We start from the raw sequence: 16,424 nt of genomic DNA, 5'->3' as shown, positions 1-16,424 counted from the left end.
CGGGCTACAAGGGACGCAAAGGCCAACACGTCAGTCTCTCTCGCCTCCTGCACTCCCGGCTCTTCTGCAACCCCAAATATAGCCAACCCCCAGCTTGGTTCGACCCGGACATCCACCACCTTCGAAAGCACCTTTGCCACCCCCACCCAGAACCCCTGTAGTGTCGGGCATGACCAGAACATGTGGGTGTGATTCGCTGGGCCTCTCGAGCATCTCGCACACCTATCCTCTACCCCAAAAAATTTACTAAGCCGTGCTCCAGTCATATGCGCCCTGTGTAACACCTTAAATTGTATCAGGCTTAGCCTGGCACACGAGGACGATGAGTTTACCCTACGTAGGGCATCAGCCCACAGCCCCTCCTCAATCTCCTCCCCCAGTTCTTCTTCCCATTTCCCTTTCAGCTCATCTACCATGATCTCCCCCTCGTCCCTCATCTCCCTGTATATGTCCGACACCTTACCATCCCCCACCCATGTCTCTGAGATCACTCTATCCTGCACCTCCTGCGTCGGGAGCTGCGGGAATTCCCTCAACTGTTGCCACGCAAAAGCCCTCAATTGCATATACCGAAATGCATTCCCTTGGGGCAACCCATATTTCTCCGTCAGCGCTCCCAGACTCGCAAACGTCCCATCTACAAATAGATCTCTTAATTGTACTACCCCAGCTCTTTGCCATGCTCCAAATCCCCCATCCATTCTCCCCGGAACGAACCTATGATTGTTTCTTATCGGGGATCGCACCAAAGCTCCCGTCCCTCCCCTATGCCGTCTCCACTGCCCCCAAATTTTCAATGTAGCCACCACCACCGGGCTTGTGGTGTATTTCTTTGGTGAGAACGGCAACGGCGCCGTCACCATTGCTTGCAGGCTAGTCCCCCTGCAGGACGCCCTCTCCAATCTCTTCCACGCCGCTCCCTCCCCTTCTCCCATCCACTTACACACCATTGAAACATTGGCGGCCCAGTAGTACTCACTTAGGCTCGGTAGTGCCGGCCCCCCCCCTGTCCCTACTACGCTGCAAGAATCCCCGCCTCACTCTCGGGGTCTTCCCAGCCCACACAAAACTCATAATGCTCTTCTCAATTCTTTTGAAAAAAGCCTTCGTGATCACCACCGGGAGGCACTGGAACACAAAAAGGAATCTCGGGAGGACCACCATTTTAACCGCCTGCACCCTACCTGCCAATGACAGGGACACCATGTCCCATCTCTTGAAATCCTCCTCCATCTGTTCCACCAGCCATGTTAAATTAAGCCTATGTAATGTACCCCAATTCTTGGCTATCTGGATCCCCAGGTACCGGAAGTCCCTTGTTACCTTCCTCAACGGTAAATCCTCTATCTCTCTGTTCTGCTCCCCCGGATGCACCACAAATAACTCACTTTTCCCCATGTTCAGTTTATACCCCGAAAACTCCCCAAGTATCCACATTATCTCTGGCATCCCCTCCGCCGGGTCCGCCACATATAGCAACAAATCATCCGCATACAGAGATACCCGGTGTTCTTCTCCTTCCCCCCCCCCCCCTCCCTAAGTACTCCCCTCCACTTCCTGGAACCCCTCAGTGCCATGGCCAGGGGTTCAATCGCCAATGCAAACAATAACGGACATCCCTGCCTCGTCCCTCATGACAGAGGACATCCCTGCCTCGTCCCTCTATGGAGCCGAAAATAGTCAGACCCCCGTCCATTCATGACCACGCTCGCCATCGGGGCCCTGTACAGCAACTGTACCCACCTGATATACCCGTCCCCAAAGCCAAAGCTCCTCAACACCTCCCACAGATAATCCCACTCCACTCTATCAAATGCTTTCTCGGCATCCATCGCCACCACTATCTCCGCTTCCCCCTCTGGTGGGGGCATCATCATTACCCCTAGCAGCCTCCGTATATTTGTATTTAGCTGTCTCCCCTTCACAAATCCAGTTTGGTCCTCATGGACCACCCCCGGGACACAATCCTCTATCCTCATTGCCATTACCTTGGCCAGAATTTTAGCATCCACATTCAGGAGGGAAATGGGCCTGTATGACCCACATTGCAGCGGGTCTTTTTCCTTCTTTAGGAGGAGCGATATCGTTGCCTCTGACATAGTCGGGGGCAGCTGCCCCCTTTCCCTCACCTCATTAAAGGTTCTCATCAGTAGCGGGGCCAGCAAGTCCAAATATTTCTTATAGAATTCAACTGGGAATCCGTCTGGTCCCGGGGCCTTCCCCGCCTGCATGCTTCCAATCCCTTTCACTACTTCCTCCGTCTCAATCTGTGCTCCCAGCCCCACTCTCTCCTGTTCCTCCACCTTAGGAAATTCCAGCTGATCCAGAAAGCACATCATTCTCTCCTTCCCGTCCCGTCATATAATCTTTCCTAAAATGCCTTGAACACTCCATTCACTCTTTCCGCTCCCCGCTCCATCTCTCCCTCCTCATCTCTCACCCCCCCCCCCCCCCTATCTCCCTCGCTGCTCCCCTTTTCCTCAGTTGGTGGGCCAACAACCTACTCGCCTTCTCCCCGTATTCGTACTGTACACCCTGTGCCTTCCTCCATTGTGCCTCTGCCTTACCCGTAGTCAACAAGTCAAATTCTACATGTAGCCTTTGCCTTTCCCTGTATAGTCCCTCCTCCGGTGCCTCCGCGTATTGTCTGTCCACCCTCAGAAGTTCTTTCAACAACCGCTCCCTTTCCCTACCCTCCTGCTTTCCTTTATGTGCCCTAATAGATATCAGCTCCCCTCTAACCACTGCCTTCAGTGCCTCCCAGACCACTCCCACCTGTACCTCCCCATTATCATTAAGTTCCAAGTACCGTTCAATACACCCCCTCACCCTTAAACACACCCCCTCATCTGCCAATAATCCCATGTCCATTCTCCAGGGTGGAAACTGTTGTTTTTCTTCCCCTATCTCCAGGTCCACCCAGTGTGGAGCATGATCCGAGATGGCCTTAGCCGTGTACTCCGTCCCCGTCACCTTTGGGATCAGTGCCCTTCCCAAAACAAAAAAATCTATTCGTAAAAATACTTTATGTACATAGGAGAAAAACGGAAATTTTCTTACTCCTAGGTCTACTAAATCTCCAGGGATCTACTCCTCCCATCTGCACCATAAAATCCTTAAGCACCCTGGCTGCAGCCAGCCTCCTTCCGGTCCTGGACCTCGATCTGTCCAGCCCTGGGTCCAGCACCGTATTAAAGTCTCCACCCATTACCAACTTCCCCACTTCTAGGTCCGGGATTCGTCCTAACATATGCCTCATAAAATTGGCATCATCCCAGTTCGGGGCATACACGTTCACTAATACCACCGCCTCCCCTTGCAGTTTGCCACTCACCATCACGTATCTGCCCCCACTATCCGCCACTATAGTCTTTGCCTCAAACATTACCCGCTTCCCCACTAGTATGGCCACCCCTCTGTTTTTTGCATCTAGCCCCGAATGAAACACCTGCCCTACCCATCCTTTGCGAAGTCTAACCTGGTCTGTCAGCTTCAGATGCGTCTCCTGAAGCATAACCACATCTGCCTTAAGTTTCTTTAGGTGTGCGAGTACCCGTGCCCTCTTAATCGGCCCGTTCAGCCATCTCACATTCCACGTGATCAACCGGGTTAGGGGGCTCTTTACCCCCCCCACTTGACGACTAGCTATTTCCTTTTTCAATCCAGCTCCTCACCCGGTTCCCACGTAGCTGTATCCCCCCCCAGGCGGCGCACCCCGGCCCCGACCCCCCCCCCCCTCCCGTACCAGCTCTCCCTTCTCCCCAGCAGCAGCAACCCAGTTAACCCCCCCCCCCCCCGCTAGATCCCAAGCTAGCGTAATTGCACCCCCCATGTTGCTCCCAGAAGTCAGCAAACTCTGGCCGACCTCGGCTTCCCCCGTGACCTCGGCTCACACTGTGCGAGGCCCCCTCCTTCCTGCTTCCCTGTTCCTGCCATGATTACCATAGCGTGGGAACAAAGACCGCGCTACCCCTTTTGGCCCCGCCCCCAATGGCTGGCGCCCACAGCTCCTCATCCTCCCTCCCCCACGACATGGGGAAGAGAGAGAAGTTACAGGGTCGCAGGTTAACAACCTGGGAAGCCCTCTCTTCCCCCTTTTCCCCCCTTCATCCCACAAATTCACCCCCCCCACTTTTGTCCCAAACGTTCTTTTTCTGGCCCGCTCACTCCAGCTTCTCCTCGACAATAAATGTCCATGCCTCGTCTGCCGTTTCGAAATAGTGGTGTTTCCCTAGATGTGTGACCCACAGTCTTGCCGGTTGCAACATTCCGAATTTGACCTTCCTTTTATGCAACACCGCCTTGGCCCGATTAAAGCTTGCCCTCCTTCTCGCCACCTCCGCACTCCAATCTTGATACACGCGGATCACCGCATTCTCCCACCTACTGTTCCGAGTTTTCTTGGCCCATCTGAGGACCATCTCTCTGTCCTTGTATCGGAGAAATCTCACAACTATTGCTCGAGGAATTTCTCCAGCCCTCGGTCTTCGCGCCATAACCCGATAGGCTCCATCCACCTCCAGCTAACCCGTCGGGGCCTCCGATCCCATTAACGAATGCAGCATCGTGCTCACATATGCCCCGACGTCCGCCCCTTCTGGAAGACCAAGAATCCTTAAGTTCTTCCTCCTCGCATTGTTCTCCAGCACCTCCAGCCTTTCCACACATCTTTTGTGTTGTGCCTCGTGGATCTCCGTTTTCACCACCAGGCCCTGTATGTCGTCCTCATTCTCAGCAGCCTTTGCCTTCACGACCCGAAGCTCCTGTTCCTGGGTCTTTTGCTCCTCCTTTAGCCCCTCAATCGCTTGTAATATCTGGGCCAACAGCTCCTTCTTCATCTCCTTTTTGAGTTCATCTACGCAACGCCGCAGGAACTCTTGCTGGTCAGGGCCCCATATTAAACTGCCTCCCTCCGACGCCATCTTGCTTTGTGCCTGCCTTCCAGGCCGCTGCTCTTGAGGATCCACCGCAATCCGGCTACTTTCCTCTCTTTTTTCCATCCGTGTCCAGGGGGGATTCCCTTCTGGATTACCGCACAGTGTTATTTGCCGTTAAAATTGCCGATGGGGCTCCTATCAAGAGCCCAAAAGTCCGTTCCACCGGGAGCTGCCGAAACGTGCGACTTAGCTGGTCATCGCCACACCCGGAAGCTTCCTGAGTTAGTGTTTCATTGGTGGAGGTGCTATATTTCAGATGAGACCTCATTTGCCCTCTTGGGTCTCAATACAGTGGCATTATCCTGGGCAATATCTATCTCTCAGGCAACCTGATTTAGAACATAGAACATACAGTGCAGAAGGAGGCCATTCGGCCCATCGAGTCTGCACCGACCCACGTAAGCCCTCACTTAACCCTATCTCCATAACCCTTGATAACCTCCTAACCACGAAGGACAATTTATCATGGCCAATCCACCTAACCTGCATGTCTTTGGACTGTGGGAGGAAACCGGAGCACCCAGAGGAAACCCACACAGACACGGGGAGAATGTGCAGAGTCCGCACAGACAGTGACCCAGCGGGGAATCGAACCTGGGACCCTGGCTCTGTGAAGCCATAGTGCTATTCACTTGTGCTACCGTGTTGCCCTAACAGACGATGATTTAACCGACTATATATTAATTATCACATTTTGTTGGAACTTGCTCTGCACATTGACATCTGCACTTCACTAGATTACAATGGTTGACCACGCTTAAAGTATTTCATTGTACACAGTGCTTTGGCGTGTCCTGAAGTCACAAACTGTCTATATAAGTACAGTAGTTCTTAATATGAAATTTCACTGGTAGAAATAGGTATGTGTTTAAAGTAGTATAGCACTATAGTCCATTTCTCCTAGATGAGGGTTTATCATGTAAATTGTGTCACTGACTTTAATCACAAAGGTGCCATATTAAGTTATTGGGTGTGCAGATTAAGCAACTGTTTGCACCTTGTTTGGAGGTGCAAATACCCTGTTTCACAGGTCTTTTAGTCTCCTGATTGCTGTTTATGTAGATGAGACATTTAAGAGGTGAAAGTGGCCAGATTATTTAACCTGGATGAATGAGGCAATCCCTTAATTGCAAACCACTTGCCTCCAGCATTCTTCTGTAAACTGTGCAGTAGTCAATTGAATTGCTGGATTCAATTCACTTTGATTCAACATTTACACGGTGTTGGAATCACTCTTGTTTATCCGGAAGGACAGAAGGTCAGAAAAAGGAAAAATATCACATTTATCCAGTGAAATAACCACATTCATGATGTTCACAACTTCAAATAGACATTTATTCTCGGTAGGTACAAGAAAGGAAATGTGATGTTGGTCGGCTCATTGAGAGGGTGGAAGCCAGTCTTTAGTTGTAAATTCTATTTCCAACAATAATAACTCCTGCAAAATGGGAAACAGCAATCATACCAATTAGTGAACACCAAGTTGTGGCCTTTCCATACAAGTACTTAAATAGGTGTAGTCACTAACTACTGTCTAATATCATGTAGCTTGTAAACAATTTCCTGCTTACACCAACCATAAGAAAAATGAGTGGGCCATTCAGCCCTTCGAGCCTACTCTGCCATTTAATAAGATCATGGCTGATTTAACACTTAAGTCCACTTTCTTGCCTTCTCTCCATAACTCTTAATTCCCCTACTGATTTAAAAACCTATTAATTTCAGCCTTAAAAATGTTCAAGGACAGGCTCCACAGTTTTCTAGAGCTAAGAATTCCAAAGTTTCATTCTTCCTCAAATCCATAAGAGTCCATCCTGTTCATTTTCTTTGTTTCCATTTCTTTTATGTTATTTTATTATTTTGCTCCGTGGACCCATACTTGGGATGTGCCTTTCAGCAGAAGACTTGAATGTGAAACAGCTTGCTTGCCAGGGCACTATATTCCCAGGTTTTTTGTTTAGCAGAAGAGAAGTCAAACTTCTTGGCACAGAGTGGATCTTAGGAAACAGTCTTGGAGGGAGTCAGGTCCATTGGTTAACTGGCAACTGGTGGATTGGCTGAGTTCTGCCTGACAATGGTTACTGGTTCCTGTGTAATGTTTGTGTAAACCTGGTGACTATATTTTATTGGTTCAACCAAGGACCTCAGGTATTTATAATAAGTTGTAGGCCACAGACAGACGTGGAGACATGCTACAATAGCGCCCATACCATGACCAGGGGCGCGATCGAGTGGTGCATCGACAACCTGAAGCTGCAGTTCAGATGCCTGGATGCTCTGTAACCCCTCCAATATCGTGCCAGGAGGGTCTCTCGCATCGTGGTGGCCTGCTGCATCCTCCACAATAACGCACAACAGAGAGATGACATGCTGGAGGAGGGGGGGATGAACACTGGTCCTCGTCTGACGCAGTTGGCCAGATCATGGTGCCCAGGCAGGCACAGGAGACTGCACAATATGTGTGCCAGGGCCAGCGTGTTCGAGACGCACTAATCAACTCCAGGTTTACCGGCTAGGGGCCTGGCCGATGGCATGAACATCCCAATTCACCTGGCCGACCCCCCCCCTCCCATAGCCACCCTTCCATGACCACCCCCTGCACCATATCCATGATTCCTACCTGCCTCACGATGGAGTGTGGGCCATGGGTTGGCAGTAACAGTGGGACTGGTCTGTGGGATGGAAGATGATGATGACCCGCTCCGCGATGAGCTCTGGAAGCTCCGCATCATTTGACAAAATCTGATCCTGCCCATGGCAGCACTTTCCACCGTCCACTTGGGTGATCCCTACATGCCAGCTGGCCACTCCATCACATGGTCCCACCGAAACCTTGGGATGACAGAGGAGGAGGAGGAGGGGGGGGGGCTGTTTGGGGAGTGGGGGTTGAAAGGGAGGGGGTGGGGCACCATACCGGGGCGATGTGCAGTGCCCGACCCAGAGACTCTGCCAACCTCTACCCCGCAACTGTCTCCGACATGCCGGGCGGAAGATCCGAACAACACGCTCTCGGAGTCACCATCATCTACGACATCCGTGCCTGTCGATGCCCACCTCCTCACCCTACTGCATAAATATCTCCCACTTTTTATGCCCTTTAGCTTTGACAAAGGGCCATCTGGACTCGACGTTCCTTCTGAAAGTCCAAATAAACCACATCCACTGGCTCCCCTCATCAACTCTACGAATTAAATCCTCAATAATGCTGGGACCAGGTGGGAGTGCAGAGGTGAAGCGTTTGAAGGTACAGTTGCAGAGCACATAGGAGATCCGATGGGTTTATATATCTAGTTAAGCATAAATTGAGCATAGTAAAGCAGTTGTTCCATTAGTTTGGTGGGATTGGGAACATCGAGTCACAACTTATATCATTATGGACACCTTCATTCTCCATAACATTGCAAAACAAAGAAATGCATATGGGGTAAAAGCATCTTTGGCAGCTGCCACAGCCATTCCAAATAACATGAGACAGGACACTTTCTTTTACCATTTCTTTTCCCAAGGTCGTCTAGAATCCTGCCATTACTATTCCCCTCTGCATCTTCTGTTGAAGGTTCCTGTCTTTCTCGAGTTTCACCTCCTGCATCTTGGGGGCGCTGTAGGCAGAGAGACTGCAGCAAGTGCAGAATTTCTCTGTGCTGTCAATAAAGTTATATTTGAAGGACTCTTGGCCGTTCGGCCGTTGGTAGTAAAGTTTTTGTTGAAGACATGGCGGATTATAAAGAGGCGCCGCTCGCTTCCCTTCCGCAAACCCTCGACCCCCGCGAATATCTGGAGCTGAACCCGGATGAGCGCCGGGCCCAAGAAGAGAGACTCGCAATCCGGGCCCGCCTGAAGCTGCAGTATCTGAGACAGCTCAACAACCCGGGGCGGACCGAGCTGATAGTGAGTAATGGGGAGGGGGGAAGCAGTTGTCACCAGGACTGCTTTTGGGGGGAGATGCGGGTATAGTGGGGATGATTAGATATGACCATCTCTAACAAAAGAAAATCCTACCGTCTCCTCTTGACATTCAATAGCATTACCAGTGCTGAATTCCCCTACTATCAACCTACTGGGGGGTTACCATTTACGAGAAATTGTACTGGACGAGCCATATTAACACTGTGGCTAAAAGAACAGGTTATGTATTTCACCTCCTGACTCCCCAAAGCCTGTCCACCATCGACAAGGCTCAAGTCCGGAGTGTGACAGAATGCTCTCCACTTGCCTGGATGAGTGCAGCTCAACTTTGGAAACTTCATGACAATAAGCGATTTTCATTTCAACTAGCCTGCCAGTGACTTCTGTACAAATGAGCACCACCCACTGGTCGCAGGACTATGTACCGTCCTTGGGGGGGGGGGGGGGGGGGGGCAGAGGCGGAGACCGGGGTTCCAGCTCCATCCTTAAAGGTTAAAGGTTACATCTCCTGGTGAATACATTTCACTACATTCACCCCCATTTAAAAATAAAACACAAGTCCGACGGGGGTGACGTGGGTCAAATGTCCAGTCTATCTCTCGGAGGCCAGATCGTCCTTTTAGACCTCCTCCGCTCTGGCGGTGCGACAGGCACGGATGTCGTAGATGATGGTGATTCCGAGAGCATGTTGTTTGGATCTTCCGCCCGGTGTGTCGGAGACAGTTGCGGGGTAGTGGTTGGCAGGTGGGTGGCGGGTGGCTGCTGTGAAGGCGCGGGGGGCAGTGCAGGCGCAGGGGGTGGCATAGGCGTGGGAGAACACAGGAGCCCCAGCTGGGCGAAAGAGACAAGGTTGGTGGCGGTAGGTGATGCTGGGATCTGGGGGGGCACGTTAGCAGGGGAACCAGCGGGTGCCAGGTCCCGTAGGGAGACTGTATCTTGCCATCCGTCTGGGTGTGCGACGTAGGCGTAATAGGAGTTTGCGTGCAGCAGCTGGACCCTCTCGACTAGGGGGTCGGTCTTATGGCTCCTCGCATGCCTCCAGAGAAGGACAGGCCCGGGAGTTGTCAGCCAGGATGGAAGCGAGACCCCGGAGATGGACTTCCTGAGGAAGACCAACAAGCGGTTGTGAGGGGTAATTCGTGGCTGTGCAGAGGAGCGACCTAATGGAGTGGAGCGCGTCGGGGAGGACCTCCTGCCAGCGGGGAACCGGGAGACCTCTAGACTGGAGGGCAAGAAGGACAGCCTTCCATACCGTCGCGTTCTCCCTCTCCACCTGCCCATTGCCCTGCGGGTTGTAGCTGGTAGTCCTGCTCGAGGCGATGCCCTTACCGAGCAGGTACTGACGCAGCTCATTGTTCATAAACGATGTGCCCCGGTCACTCTGGATGTATGCAGGGAAACCGAACAGAGTGAAGATGCTGTGCAGGGCCTTTATTACTGTGGCCAAGGTCAGGTCGGGGCAAGGGACAGCGAAAGGGAAGCGGGAGTACTCGTCAGTGATGGTCAGGAAGTACAGATTGCGGTTGGTGGACGGGAGTTGCCCCTTGAAGACGATACTGAGGCGCTCTAAAGGGCCGGGAGGCCTTTACCAGATGGGCCTTGTCTGGCTGATAGAAGTGCGGTTTGCACTCCGCGCAGACTTGGCAATCCCTGGTCATGGCTCTGACCTCCTCGGTGGATTAGGGCAGGTTACGGGACTTAATACAATGGACAAGCCGGGTGACCCCTTGGGGGCAGAGGTCATTGTGGAGAGCCCGCAGTCGATCATCCTGCGCGCTGATGCAAGTACCATGGGACAGGGCATCTGAGGGCTCGTTGAGTTCCCCAGGACGATACTTAATATCGCAAGTGTAGGTGGAGAGTTCAATCCTCCACCTCAAGATCTTATCATTTTTAATCTTGCCCCGCTGTGCATTGTCAAACATAAAAGCTACCGACCATTGGTCGGTGACGAGGGTGAACCTCCTACCAGCTAGGTAGTGCCTCCAATGCCGCACAGCTTCCACAATGGCTTGTGCCTCCTTCTCGACAGAGGAGTGTTGAATCTCTGAAGCATTGAGGGTTCTAGAGAAGAAGGCTACGGGCCTTGTTGAAGGTAGCAGCCAGGGCGACATCTGACGCCTCGTTCTCTACCTGAAAAGGGATGGCCTCGTCCACCGCTTGCATGGCGGCCTTGGTGATATCGACCTTGATGCGGCTGAAGGCCGAGCGGGCCTCAGCCGTCAAAGGAAACGTAGTGGTCTTAATAAGTGGGCGGGCTTTGTCCACGTAATTGGGGACCCACTGGGCGTAGTATGAGAAAAGCCCCAGGCACCGTTTGAGGGCCTTGAGGCTGTGGGGAAGGGGAAGTTCCCTGAGGGGGTGCATGCAGTCAGGGTCAGGCCCAGGACTCTGTTTTCCACGACATAGCCGAGTTGGCTATGCCGGGTTGTGTGGAAAACCCACTTCTCCCTATTATATGTGAGGTTGAGGGATTGGGCGGTTTGGAGGAACTTCTTAAGGTTGGCGTTGTGGTAGTGCTGGTCATGGCCGCAGATGGTGACATTGTCCAAGTATGGGTATGTAGCCCACAGCCCGTACTGGTCCACCATTCGGTCCATCGTTCTCTGGAAGACCGAGACCCCATTGGTGACACCGGAAGGGATCCTGAGGAAGTGGAAGAGTCGGCCGGCTGCTTAAAAGCCGTGTAGTGGCGATCGTCCGGGCAAATCGGGAGCTGGTGGTAGGCAGACTTCAGATCCACCGTAGAGAAAACCTGGTATTGCGCGATCTGGTTGACCATCTCCACAATGCGGGGAGAGGGCACCCTTCCAGTTGCGTGAACCGGTTAATGGTCTGGCAGTAGTCCACCACAATCCGGTTCTTTTCCCCAGTCCTGACAACCACCACTTGAGTTCTTCAGGGGCTGTTACTGGCCTCGATGACCCCCTCTCTCAAGAGTCGCTGGACCTCTGACTTGATGAAAGTCATATCTTGTGCACTGTACCAGCTGCTCCTGGTGGCGACGAGCTTACAGTCGGGAGTGAGGTTCGCAAAGAGTGAGGCACGGGGGCGACCTTAAGGGTCGCAAGGCTACATACAGTGAGAGGGGCTAAGGGTCCACCGAACTTCAGGGTCAGGCTTCGGTGACTGCATTGGAAGTCCAGTCCAAGCAGTAGAGGGGCGCAGAGGTGAGGGAGGATATACAGCTTAAAAAGGGCATACTCAGCGCCCTGTATCGCGAGGTTCGCGACACAGTACCCCCCCGGTTCTGGACCGAATGGGATCCGGAGGCGAGGGAGATCGTTTCAGATGCGGGGTGGATGCGCAGGGAGCAGCGCCTTACCGTTTTTGGGTGTACAAAGCTCTCCGTGCTCCCGGAGTCGAAGAGACCGGGGGTCTTGTGCCCGTTGACCTGGACGACCATCATGGAACCCCTCAGGTGCTTCGGCAGCGGACTGGTCGAGGGTGACTGTGCCAGAGCTGTGGGTAATCAGTGTAGTCGGGGGGAATCTGGGTCATACAATGGCGGCCCCCACGAGTCGCAAGTGTCAGATTGAGCTGAAGATGACCGCCCCCACGAGTTACACGTGGCTGATGACGCGTCTGATGACGCGTCTGAAGGGGGCGCTTCTGGCAGGCATGCAGCCGCATTTCGGGGTCTGCGGGCCTGTGAGTCCATGGGCCGGGCCAGAGGAGCTTTCGGCTTCTGGGCTTTCGACCTGGCCAGACAGACTCTGGCAAAGTGACCCTTTTTGCTGCATGTCGCGGAGCGGGCTGGGCAACGCTGCCGTGGGTGTTGGCCCTGGCCGCAGAAGTAGCACGACGGTCCCCCGGACTGGGCGGGGCAGCCGCACGGCACAGGCCTGCGGCGTGGCCGGGTCTGACGACATCCACGTCGGCGGGGCTCGCTGGGTCCGCGGGGAACGCGCTGAGGCTCTGGTCGGCCACCTCTAACGAGGTGGCTAGTTTTATTGTGTCCTGCAGGTCGGTAGCCCCGTTTTCCAGCAGTCGCTGCCTGACGTAATTAGAGCAGACCCCAGACACATAGGTGTCCCGGATCTGCAGCTTCATGTGCTTCATGTCTTGATACTTACAGTTTCTGGCGAGTAGGGTCAGGTTTTCCAGAGATTCTCCTGCTCGCTGCCAGCGGGTAGCACGCAGATGCCGCGCGAACACCTCGTTTATAGGCTTGATGAAGCGCTTCTTCAGAATCGCGACCGCTGCCTCGTACGTGGCCGCCTTTTCGATCAAAACTGAAATACGATGGCTCACCCAGGCGTGGAGGAGGTGCAGCTTGCGAGCTTCGGGGGTAGGCGCTTCAGAGGAGCCGATGTAGGCCTCGAAGCAGCGGAGCCAGTGAGAGAACGTCCCTTGGCTTCTGGGGCACGGGCGCGAGTTTTTGTGGCTTGAGAGCGGCGTCCATAGTGACGTTGTTTGTGTAATAAATTGATATACCATCAAGTCACAGCGAGACCATATGAACAAGTGAACGAAGGCTTTATTACACAAAGCACTAGCCTGCCAGAGACTTCTGTACAAATGAGTGCCCCCACTGGGTGCAGGAATATATACCGTCCTGGGGGTGGGGGGGGGGGGGGTGGGGGGGGGGGTGGGGGGGGGGGGGGGGGGGGGGTGGGTGCAGGCAGAGGTGGAGCCCACCGGGATTCCAGGTCAATCCTTAAAGGTTAAAGATTACACAGGCACCACATCTGGTGAATACATTTCACCATAAGTACATTATATGTCAATTGATTGCTCAAAATTCATAATCTATTTCATTTTAACGTGCTGTAAGTTTAAATGCTTCTGGTCCTTTCCAACACATTTCCTTGCATTTTACAGGAAGATCCAGCCCTCGTTCGGTGGGTACATGCTCGCCATCTGAACCATGTCTATCCTAATTTTCGTCCAAGCCCTAAAACATCACTGCTGGGATTTGTCTGTGGTGTAGTGCCTCTATTTGTTTTGTACTCCATCTTCAAAACTGATCGGGTAAGAATAATGAGAATAAATGAATGAAGCAAAATTGAAAAATAATTAGATTAGGACAGTAATTTTATATATGTAACAAAGTGGTTCAGTGAGGTTCTGTGGACAGAGCTAATGAATTTAAAGATTATTCAGTTGAGGGGATTGAAGTATGACAAAGGAGAATTCTGGGAAGGAGGCCTGTGAAAATTGATCTTGGCCTGAGAGAGGAAGGAGGTCGCACGTCACTCTCATTTAAAGAATGCTTTCTGAAACCTTAAATTCCATATGACAGCATGAAAAATGTTTTTACGTTCTTTCTTTTTGACGGTGATGTGGCTCAAAACTAAAGACAAGGAAGTATTACTTCAATCCCAAAGGTTGTTGCTGAAAATGATCAGCCAGCATCCTCAGAACCTCCTGCCAATGTTGAGGAAGTATGTAGCTTTGGCTGAAAATCTCACTAGAAGGGAATTGTGACTTCAAATAATAGGAAAGTTGTCAAATTTGTTTTCAGAGTGCTGTTACTGTCAGCAATAGGGTATCTACCCAATGATTTGGTGTAAGATGGGGGAATGCGTGTGTGAAGGGTAGCAAAATGATCTTCAAGTAGGAACCTTGGTTTTGTGGAAGTTGAATATATCCCAGGGTGTGACTAAATTAATTTTGTTCTGGGGTTTATTGGAATCTTATGATTGAGGAGGCAGTATCCTTGGTCAAAACCAAGTGGGAGGAGGAGTTGGGTTCCGAACTGGAGGTTTGCGTGTGGTGCAAGGGTGAATGTGACGTCATCACATGTAAGGTTAGGACTAATACAATTGAAGGTTACAATTGAAGGTGGTGCATAATTTGGCCCATTTGACCAAATCCAGGATGAGAAGGCTGTTTGTGGAAATGGAGGTTGAATGTGAGTGGTGTGGGAGGGGCCTGGCCAATCAGTGCATATGATCTGGGCATGTCATTGGCTCATGGGGTTTTGGGAGTCCTTCAGCACCACGCTGGAAATTCTACAAATTGAGCTGAAGTCCTGATCCCTAGTGACCATATTTGGGGTGTTGCACCTGCAGACTGGATCAGGGGCCGATGTTCTGGCCTTGATTCGTTGATTGCTCGTAGGCAGATGCTGATGGGGTGGAGGTCAGCTTCTCCACCCAATGCCTCAGTTTGGCTGGGGGATCTTATAGAATTTTTGTATCTTGAAAAAGTAAGTGCACAATGAGGGGCACAATTGAAGCGTTCTATCGATTATGGCTGCCTTTAAAGAGTTGGTCACTGTTAGCTGTTGGGGGGCAGTTTTGTTGTTACTTGTTATTGTTTTTGTTATGTATAAAATTGGAAAAATTTAATTAATATTTTTTAAAAATAATTAATTTATGTTGTTGTCAAAGGGCAACTGTGATGGTTGCACTTGCAGTAGTCTTTAATCTCAGCCAGCTGCAGGTTTCCCTGCACACAATGTTGTGTAATTTACTGCTTTGTGAAGCCATCGCATCGAAAGCGGTTCTGAGTGGAGATGGTGAAGTTTGCTGCACATGGGTCTGTAAATGTCACTGTATAGCTACTATCAGATGGGTTTTTGATAGTGCTTGTTCGACTTGGCAACTCTGGTAGACTTTCTGATCTTCAAAACAAGGAGATGCCATAGGTTCCCCAACTCCATCATGCAAGATTAAACTTTGGAAAATACTTCCAAGTATATGGAAAATGCTTTAAATATATTTAAACTTTTGAAAATACTATCAAAAAATGATCAAAAACTAAATTAACATTTTTTAAAAATTGTCAGAAGACTTAGCTGCAGATTTGTCCTGTGGCCTTTAACAGTGGAGCACCTCTGCCCCGCTAGAAAAGGCCACAATACCAGGTATCAAACCCTCCTGGCAGTGATGAGGGCAGAGAAAAATCTTTCAGTCATGGAATGGAAGATTTGGGACTAGGCCTCGACACCTGAACTTACTCCATTGTTTGGCCCAGGCATGCACAAAAACGGCCGGCAAAACAGGTGAAAGCAAGGAAACAGACTGCTGAGCAATTGGTGACCATTTTCTTTTGAGAATCAGAATTCCTGTATATTGGGAGGGAATGTGAAATAATTTGAAACTCTGTGCTTAAATTAAGAATGAATTAATAAAATTTTTTGGTTCTGAATTAGATGCCTTTTAACTGACTAATGTACTTTCTTTGGTGAGGAGGGGCTATGATTGAGGGGGGTTGGGTTGGGGGGTTTAGCTAATTGTAGTAAAGGCTGCCCAGAACATTTAGCAAACTAGAACATCAATAGGAGACGAGTCAAATCCAGACCAAGGCAAAGAATTAGAGTAACAAACATCCAGTGAACAAATACAGTTGCAGAATAAAAATAAGTAAAGCCACCATTGTCTCAAATGACCTAGAGGGGGAGAGCTGACTGGTGGTGCTTTAACTTGAGGATCACCACATCTCGGACGAGGGCAAGGGAAGGATGACCTTCAGAATACCACTAACGACTGTTTAAAAATAGTGAGTGGACAAATTAATGAAAACAAATTAAATTGTTAGTTTAATAATGTCAACAACAAAACAGGGGAAACTGGAGGCAGTAGTTCATGACCAGGAACGAGATACAATAGGGATAACGGAAACATAGCTTAA

The 16,424-nt window shown here is 50.9% G+C and overlaps 1 protein-coding gene and 1 long non-coding RNA gene across 2 annotated transcripts in view; one reads left to right on the top strand and one right to left on the bottom strand.

The window, feature by feature from the left end:
- Positions 1-6,250: 6,250 nt before the first annotated feature.
- LOC140427890 (uncharacterized) lies at positions 6,251-8,560 on the bottom strand. Its single transcript, XR_011948658.1, has 2 exons — positions 8,428-8,560; positions 6,251-6,375 (listed from the first exon to the last, which is right to left on the bottom strand). It is a non-coding gene; the product is annotated as an uncharacterized lncRNA (long non-coding RNA).
- Positions 8,561-8,599: 39 nt separating this feature from the next.
- The window catches only part of ndufb4 (NADH:ubiquinone oxidoreductase subunit B4), a 13,920-nt gene continuing 6,095 nt past the window's right edge, over positions 8,600-16,424 (top strand). Inside the window, exons 1-2 of the mRNA XM_072513720.1 lie at positions 8,600-8,825; positions 13,668-13,817. Coding sequence (XP_072369821.1) covers positions 8,649-8,825; positions 13,668-13,817 — 327 coding nt within the window. The 5' untranslated portion in view covers positions 8,600-8,648. The remainder of the gene's footprint in view (positions 8,826-13,667; positions 13,818-16,424) is intronic.

This window comes from Scyliorhinus torazame, chromosome 8 (genome assembly GCF_047496885.1).
Source record: "Scyliorhinus torazame isolate Kashiwa2021f chromosome 8, sScyTor2.1, whole genome shotgun sequence".
In the NCBI taxonomy this organism is placed as follows: domain Eukaryota; kingdom Metazoa; phylum Chordata; class Chondrichthyes; order Carcharhiniformes; family Scyliorhinidae; genus Scyliorhinus; species Scyliorhinus torazame.
The sequence above is the reverse complement of the archived record's forward strand: the minus strand, read 5'-3'. Positions and strand labels throughout refer to the sequence as shown.